Consider the following 8964-nt stretch of genomic DNA (forward strand, 5'->3'; position numbering starts at 1 on the left):
AACTGGTGCACGTGGATGGCGCGGCTGGAGACGTTGGGCTCGGCCGGGAAGCCCTCCAGCGCGAAGAAGGCCTCGAGCCGGGCGCCGGGCGCCAGCTGCCTGAAGAGCACGCGGCCGGTCACCTGCGGCTCCGAGGCGTCCAGAGAGGCCGATGGCCGCACTTCGCAGGCGGCGTGCAGTGTGGGGTCCGCGCTGCTTCCGCGGACCGCCCGCCCCCCGGTCATCTCCTGCCAGATCTCCATCACTTTGGCGTGAATGTCGCGGATCTGGTCCTCCATGTCGAAGCTGCCTTCCGAGGCGCAGGCCACCAGGAGCAAGCAGGCACACAGCAATGACAGCATGGCTGGAGGGGGGCACCTGCAGGCACCCCCGGGGTGGGGGCGGAGCGAGGCTTAGAGGTTAGATTCTCAGGGACCCCAGGTCTTTGGTGCTAGCCCGTCCCCTCCAAGGGTCACCCTTGCCCAGCGTGCATTCATTCATTCTTTCGGCCCACGTGTCTCCAGGGCTTGTGTTCCAGGCATTGTGTTAAATGATGTAGTTGTAAAGTTGGACGACACAAAAATCTCAAAAAAAAAAAAACCAACCAAACCTCTCAGGGAATCTCAGGATCAGCACAAGTCTGATCAGGGTCCTCTCAAAGCCTGTGTGCATACATGGGGCGGGTCTCAGGGCACATGAGGCGGAATCTCCCGGCCCTTGCAGACCTCCCCTCTCGCCTGGCCTTCCCTCCTCACAGCCTGCCACTGTCTTTAAGCATCCTCCCTTACAGGCATGCATGACTTGCCACCCAGGCCTTCTTGTTCTTTGCACTGCTGTGACCTCTGTCTGAAGTGCTCTAGGCCCTCTTCTCTGCCATACTCAGTAGACTGGAAGACAGAAACTTTTATGCCTCAGTATCCCCAGCACCTGGCAGCAGAAGACATTTAATATGTGATTGTTGAATGAGGAGTTCACTAATTTGATGTTCTCAAATTATTCCAATTCTATCCTGTGATTGAAGATGCAGCCTTGTGCTGGGGAAGGACAGAGGAAGTAGTGCCCATCACCCTGGGAACCTCCAGGAAGACTTCCCAGAAGAGGTGACTTTGAGCTGGGTCCCACAAGACAAATAGAGGAGCTTTTCAGCCAAGCTAGGCTGGAAGCCCATTTTAGGCAGGAAGAAGAACATGACATATTCATCAGCTGTGGAAGGACACAGTTTGTTTGAGGGTCGGGGGACAATTCAGTGTGGCTGGGACATGGCCTGTGCCACCAGGAAGGAGTTGAGCCAGGGACTGAGGGTCTGGTTTTACTGTGCCGAGTGTGGATATTCACTGGGAGGCTTGTGCCGGTGAACGTTTTTGAGCAGAAAAGTGGGTGATGAGATAGTTTTTAGTTCATTAAGTCTGGCAGGAGAGAGGATTTGGGCTGGACTTTGGAAATGGACGGGATGGAGAGAAGGAATGGGAATAGCCTAAGGAGAGATGGAGACAGAAGGAAACAGACAGTCAGAGGAAGAGGAATTGGGAGGCTGCTGCAGTACCCCAAACCAGCAATGACGAAGGCTTGCTCCAAGGCAGAGGCAGCAGAGGTAGAAGAGGGCATGGGTGGGGGAGACATCATGGGAAGCCCGGGTAGGAGGGAAGGAGGAGGAGCACTGCAGGACGACTGAGCTCCCAGCAGGGGAGACTGGGTGCCTGGACGGTGGTCTGAAGCCCCGAGGAGAAGGAGGAGAGGATGCTGGTGAGTGCCCAGGTGGGATGCTCAGCAGACAGTTGGAAACATGACTGTGGCGCTTGGAAGAGGCAGCGTAGCTGGGAAAGTTTCTCAGTGTTGGCTGTGCATCAGATTCTGGTTCTTAAAAAATCAGAGTCCCAGGCCCCACCCTGAGAGATTCTGATTCAGTAGGTGGGAATTTTTATTTTATTGTTTTAAACTCCATCAGAGATTCTGGGAACCAGCCAAGGATTTTAGAGTCTGACACAGATTCGAATCCTAAGCCCAACATATAATAACTGTGACATCGTGGGAGAAGGTACGACTCTTTCTCAGCTACTTGTAAAATAAGGCCGGTAACACCACAGAGGAGCAGGCGATGATTAAATGAGATGTTATATGCCAGGCTGTTTGCACATTTTTACGTCTGCCCACAGGGACCAGTGCTCCCTCCAAAGAACTGGTGTGAGGGTCAGCTGCACTTGCAAAGGCCTTCTCCAACCCCAAAGCACATGCCATCCTAAAAGTTGATGCCGGGGTAGAATATTTATTTTTTCCATAACCATTACAGCAAGGCAATCTAGTAGGGTGATTAAACGAATGGATTCTGATACTCACTGCCTAGATCTGAAGCCCAACTCTGCCACTTACTCTCTCAGGGTTAGCTGTTATTGTCACTTTTATTGCGGAGTAGCAGAGAAAATGCTGGGCTGCAAATTCGAGTAAGGCCTTACCTCCTCTCCGAGCCTCAGCTTTCTTATCTGCAAATAGAGATAATAACAGTTCCCTTCGCGGCTTGTTGCGAGGCTTACAAGACACCATTCAGACTGCTAGCGTTCATTGAACACATGTGCCAGGCATGTGTTCACTCACGTGAGCCTCACAAGAGCCATGTGGGGTAGTTATTATTATCACACCCATCCTGAAGTTTAGGGAAACTGAGGTGCAGAAAGGCAAGTGTCTTGCTCAAGGTTACACATTCGATAATAACGGAGAGCAAGATCGGAAAGTGTATGGTCTGCTCCAAGCCCCAGGTGTAGACACCACACTGAATGGCTGTCATCCTAGGCATTTAGCTCAGAGCCTGGTACCTAAAAACGTTCTCAGCAAATGGCAGCTCTTTTCTTAGTGATCGGAGACAAACGACTGATAGAGATTTCAGGTCCCTTAGCTGAGAAAGGATAGTAAAACTGTGGGAGGGGGGAGAGCCCAGGAAAGGCTCCAAGAAGTGGCAGGTAGGAAGAGAGGCCCAGAAAGTGACATCAAGGTAGCCAGCCATCACCGATGTGGCCTGGTGTGGCTTACGACGCCGAAGCCCCAGGAAGCGGCTGCAGAAATGGGGGACCACCCTTCTGGGCCTTGGCCTCAAGCTTTCTGTCATCAGGGACCACCCTACTCCTTTCAGGGCCGTCCTCCTCAGGATGGCTCAGTATAGATTGGAAAGTTCTTCCTTAAAAACATAGAGCAAAACCAGATTGTTCTTTTTCAGGAACACTTGAGTAATAATTAACATGCTATAGAGATGTTTTTCTCTTAACAGAAAGAAAATGCTTTCTGAATCCCAGGTATGCCCTGACTCTTTGTTTCTTAAGCCTTTGCCTTCTATCCCCTGAGGTCAGCCCGCATAAGGCTCATCTTTCTTGCACAGTCACCCCCTTCATTTGAGCTGTGGATAAGCAAGCGAAATGGTTTTTTTCAGGGCCTGCTGTATGCCTGCTCTGGAGCAGAAGGCAAGACTATCAGAGAAAGGGCACAGAAGAGGCCGCCGAGCCTGCGCCTCCTTCCCCAGTCTGGATCTGGGAAGGTGGCAGCCCTTCTGATGCCCGGTGTGTTTTAATTTCTTGGCTCTGTCCTAGAAGGAGAGCTGGCTGTGAGCCAGAGCCACCAGGCCCTCCCCTCTGTGCCTTCCCAAGCAGGTAGCTTTTCCTCAGTAGCTCCCACCACCAGAGGCATGTAACATCCAGAGGGAGCAAACTTCCTCCCTGCAGATTTCTCTTCCTAACGCTAAAGTCCTCTCCACCTGGCCCTTGCAGATTCAGAGAATCCTTATGTCCCCCTTGCCTTCCTCACGCCATCACCCCGCTAACCCCCTCAGAGCAGCCAGGCTCCATCATTGTGTTTCTCAAGAAGATGATTAAATACTTTCCCAAGTTAGGCCCGATGCTCCACCCCGGTTTCAAACGTAAAATAAGCACACTCAGAGAAGAGTGAAATGAACCTGAACTTGGCACCCACCTTTCCAGCTCTTCCAAGAGAGCTTTTCTGCCTGAGAAGTAGGAAGCAGGACCCAGCCAGCCGATCGCAGAAATGCAGCCTGACTCCTAAAGCGGAGCTTTTGGAGGGCGTGTGGGAAAGCCGCCCAGGGGAGTGGCCACTTGGAGGAAAGAAGGTCATTGGGCCAGTTAGGGAGGGCAAGCAGGCCAGGCTGGCCTTTGCAGAACTGCCTCGCCTCCTTCTCTTCTGTCGCTTTCTCCTCCAACTTCACAGGTTTGTGCAGACGTAGCTAGTGACCTTTAGCACATAGGAACAGGGGAATAAAAACTGGACTGAAAACAGCCTGTTTGGAGAGATGTACAATGGTTTCTTTCTGAAGCGGCCCTTTGCTCCCTCCCGATTTCCTCAGCTATTGACTCATTTTTGCTGGATGCTCCTACGATCCAGATGGGCACCTGACAGATATGCATGATGTTTTCTCAGAACTATGCCGCCACACCTGTGAGACGTGAGAGGCAGGTGGGGTGGCAGTTCCTCGCTCAGGCTGTAGAGTCCCAGCTGTGTTTCTTCCTCCTGGTGTGCCCTGTGCCTCCCTCCCCTCATCTGTAAGTGGGGATATAATACTGACCAGTGCCTGGCATGCAGTGGCACTCATAAATAATTGTCATCACCGTCGTTGTTGCTCTGTTACTAAAGTTATGGAGGAATCTTTTTAAGAGTCTGGGGGAACCTTGAGCTGATTCCTTCCCCCAGTGGCCTTTCCTCCTTTGCTGCCATGATCTTTTCTCAACCACCTCAGCTTCTTCCAGAAATAGAAGTTTTTCTTTCCCAAAAAAAGCCCACATGAGAAAAGGCGGCTTGTCTGCTGCCTGCTTGTGTGTCCTCCAGCCTTCCTTCAACAAACACTCCACGCCCAGTGCCGCGCCTGTGCCGAGTACCCGAAGCTGCACGAGTCTCTGCCCCTGCGGTCGGTCCGTACTCTGAGGAAGGAACAGCGATGTCAACAGATCTGTCCAGTACGAAGTGGGGAGTGCAGCTGGGGAGGGATGGACAGGGCCCCTGAAGACACAAACAGCAGTCTTGGCTGCATAAAACTTGTTCAAAATCCAGATTTCTGGGCCCCACCCCAGGCTGAGTGAATCGATGGCCAGCAGGAGCTTCCTGGAATCATCTTTTCAAAAACGCTGGTCGTTTTAGTGAGCAGCCAGGTTTGGGAACCACTGCTTGTCAGGAGGAGCTCAAACTGAAGATCTTTGTCTGGGACCAGCCATTCCCCAAGATAAGACGGAGACGACTGGGAACTCGGAGACGACTGGGAACTCGGAGACGACTGGGAACTCGGAGACTCCAGCCCCTCTGCCGCGCCACCCATCCCTCCACTAACTGAAAACTCAAGCCTTGTCTGCTCAATCCTTGCTGCTCTGCATTCTGCTGATGGGCGTAGATGTCCTCAACTATTGACTTTTCACAGTGCCAGATGCCACTTCCCACGCCGCCCCATCCCCAAAACATTCTGGTTTCTCATTGTGAATCTTTCATCAAAACTTTTTTAAAATCTGTATTTTCATTCAGTTCTTGAAATAATAATATATAAGTTCATGACTACAGTACCAGGAGGCATTTTCTTCATTTGACCTAACTTTATTTCTTTTAAGGTCCAAGAATGATCTCCATACGATATTCTAGGATTGCTGTTAAAGTCCATATTCGCTTTCATTTTTATGGTCTTCTAGGCGAAATTTGCCTTTTTTCCCACCCTGACCCTGGCAAACTGAGTTTCCCCGTCCTTGGCAATAGCACCCCCAATTTCCTTCTTGGAAACCACGGCATTTTCAGTCCGGGCAGGGGGAACTGACTCCACCCTGTGCTACAGAAGTGGGCTTGTGACCAATCACAATGCTGCACTGGTTCCGGGATACTCTATTCAGAGCCAATGAAATGCATGGACACTTTCGCTAGCACTGCTGGAGGAGAGGTATCCTCTCTTTCCGCCTGGACTTGAAGCTGGAAGAGAAAGACTGAAGCTGTTGCAGCCACCTTGCCGGCCAACGGAGGACCTGTCCGAGGATAGGGCCGATGGGGACGGAAGTGAAATGAAAGTACCGTGAAATCTGGACTCGATGACAATGTTGGAGCCCTTAGATGGAGGCATGCCTGAAGCTCCGACTCTTCATTATGAAAGCTAATACATTCTCATTTTGCTTAAAGTGTTTGGGTTTGGTTTTCTTTACCTGTAACTGAACACTTTACAGAGCACTTTCTCATATAATATTTTATTTAACGCTTGCAGTGATTTCATGGTAAGGCTATTAATTTGCTCACTCTGTAGATAAGGAAATGAGATTCAAAAAGAATAAGTAATGGGCCCAAAGTTGCAGAACTATAAAACAGCAACTCAAGACTCTTGGATTCCTAATCCTGGCCCCGTAATCTTTATACTTTACTACCTCCTAGCCTAAAGGGGAAATAAAAGAAAAGTTAAGAATAACTGATGAGTCTACACATCGTAGTTATCTCTATAACATCGGTGACTGCCTTCCACTGAACCATCGACCTCGCATTTTTTTCATAATTGTTAAAGTACAATACAACAGATAATCAAGTGAGCATTGTAAAGTATCTGTATTAGGAAATATGATCAAAATTACCCTTATCTATGTAGACGAGATCTATTAGAAGACTTTCTACTTCTTTTATACAGAGATACTGGTTGTAAACAACTTCCTTTCCATTGTGTTCAGAAAACTGATAGAATTAAATGCCACCAGGAAATAAAGTGGTTTCCAAGAGCAGAAAAATTTTGAAAACAATTAGGGTTTCAGATTGCCTCCCTAAAAGACCAGGTTCAGTGTGATGACAGTTTACTCAACCAGAGCACTTCATACATGCCCGAGAAAACTTCAAGTGTGTCTTGCCTGCCCAAGGTTCTTCCAGAAAACCCATGGGGAGTGTCAGTGAAGACAGAGAATTGCATAATTTAATCTTAGATCTTGTCCTTTTGTCCAAACATATCTGAGGAATATGGGAGGAAAAGAGATCCTTTTTGGCAAGGTGGGCAAGTAGAAAAGAAGCATCATTCTTATTAAAAATCATAATAAATTGATAACATCTAACATTTATTAAGTGCCTCTTGTATGCCGGGTACTTTTTAAGCACCTTTTCATTTACTTGCGCGTTTTCATTAGTATTAATAGCACTACTCCTCAGTGAGAAAGAGAGATTGCATTGTGTGTTCACGTCCCACGTGGCAAGTTTCCTTTTCACTGTCAACATGTCACCTTCCCATGCAAATGTCATGACAATGTGTTTGCATCAGAAGGTAATAAAAACCAGTCAGAACCAGAAACTTCTCAACAAGTTACACTTGGCTGGCCATGTGAGGAGAATGACCGTCGGTAGGACATGAAAGCCATGCCTTTTCTGACCAGGCGAGTGTGTATAAAGTATCCTCTCAGGAAAATACCAGAGTGAAATTCCTCCAAGCTAAGTTTTTCATGAACTCTGACCCCGCCTCCCATTCCACTTCCTGCCCGTACTTGTTAGAGAAAGCTCGAGTTGTTCCTGCTCTAGCGCGTGAAGATAAGATAGCAGTATGAATAACTAAGAACTTCACTAATATAGTGCTGACTTTCTCAAAATAACTGCATAGGACATTCCACTTGGGAAAAGAGAAGCATTTTTCAGCTTCCTTTCTAGTCATATTTATTTAAAAAATTTGTTGAGCCCACAGCCACATGTACCCCTCTTCTTGCTGATCCCCATTATTGAAGCTGGAAAACCAGGTGCTTGCTTTCCCAGCATCCTTCTCAACTAGTGGTGGTCACGTGACCTAGTTATAGCCAATGAGACATAACTTGATGTAGCTTTTCATAATGAAAGTCAAAGAAAACTTAATTGATGCTACCTCCTTCCCTTTTCTTTTGCCTTGAACTTGGATTGGAAGGCTAGCAATGCGGCAGCTACCTTGAGACTATTAGTTAACAAGACTGAGACAAAAGGCTAATGTGCTCAGGATAGAGGAGGGGAAAGATGAAAAGATCCTAGGGCCTCAAAAAACTTCACTGAAATAATAAATAAATAAAATAAAAACGAAAAGGAAAAAAGTGCCTCACTGGGTACCTTAACCAACACCAGCATAGCTCTAGTCTTCATTTATTTATTTATTTAATCATTAAAAAATAATTTTAATTATTATCTCCCTTGTAGATAACTGACTGCTATTCTCTTGCTGCTTACGAGAGTCTCTCTTTGGTTTTAATCTTTGGCATTTTAATTATGATGTGTCTTGGTGTTGGTCTCTTTAGATGCATCTTGTTTGGGCCTCTCTGTGCTTGCTGGGCTTCTATGTCTATGTCCTTCACTGGGTTAGGAAAGTTTACCATCATTATTTCTTCAAAAGTTTTCAATTCCTTGCTCTCTCTCACTTCTCCTTCTGATATCCTTATGATGCAAGTGTTGGTATGCTTGAGATTGTCCCAGAGGCCTCTTAAACTACCCTCATTTTCTTGGATTCTTTTTTCTTGTTCTGATTGGGTGTTTTCTGCTACCTTATCTTCTAAATCGCTGATTTGAGCCTCTGTTTCATTTAGTCTATGGTCGATTCCCTCTAATGTAGTCTTCATTTCAGTTATCGTAGTCTTCATTTCTGACTGGGTCTTTTTTATGTTTTCTGTATCCATCTTTATATTTTCTATCTCTTTGTTAAAGTTCTCACTGAGTTCATCTACTCTTCCTCTAAATTCATTGAGCATTCTTATAACCAGTGTTTTGAACTCTGCATCTGGTAGATTGCTTGTCTCCATTTTATTTAGTTCTTTTTCTGGAAATTTGTTCTGACTTGTCATTTGGAACATGTTTCTTTGTCTCCCCATTTTGGCTGCCTCCTTGTGTTTGTTTCTATGTATTAGGTAAAGTGTGTTTGTTTCTATGTATTAGGTAAAGTGGCTAGGTCTTCCAGTTTCAGTAGAGTGGCATAATGTGGTAGGTGTCTTTGGGGCCCCGTGACATAGTCTCTCTGGTCACCTGAGCTGTATGCTCCAGGTGTGCCCCTTGCAT

At 47.3% G+C, this 8964-nt stretch overlaps 1 protein-coding gene across 1 annotated transcript in view; it reads right to left on the reverse strand.

Annotated features, from left to right (window-relative positions):
• The window catches only part of SOD3 (superoxide dismutase 3), a 12931-nt gene extending 8887 nt beyond the window's left edge, over positions 1 to 4044 (reverse strand). The window contains exons 1-2 of the mRNA XM_025051831.1: positions 3931 to 4044; positions 4 to 357 (exon numbers count right to left, since the gene is read on the reverse strand). Coding sequence (XP_024907599.1) covers positions 4 to 341 — 338 coding nt within the window. The 5' untranslated portion in view covers positions 342 to 357; positions 3931 to 4044. The remainder of the gene's footprint in view (positions 1 to 3; positions 358 to 3930) is intronic.
• Positions 4045 to 8964: the final 4920 nt, after the last annotated feature.

This window comes from Pteropus alecto, unplaced genomic scaffold (assembly GCF_000325575.1).
Source record: "Pteropus alecto unplaced genomic scaffold, ASM32557v1 scaffold5, whole genome shotgun sequence".
Lineage (NCBI taxonomy): Eukaryota > Metazoa > Chordata > Mammalia > Chiroptera > Pteropodidae > Pteropus > Pteropus alecto.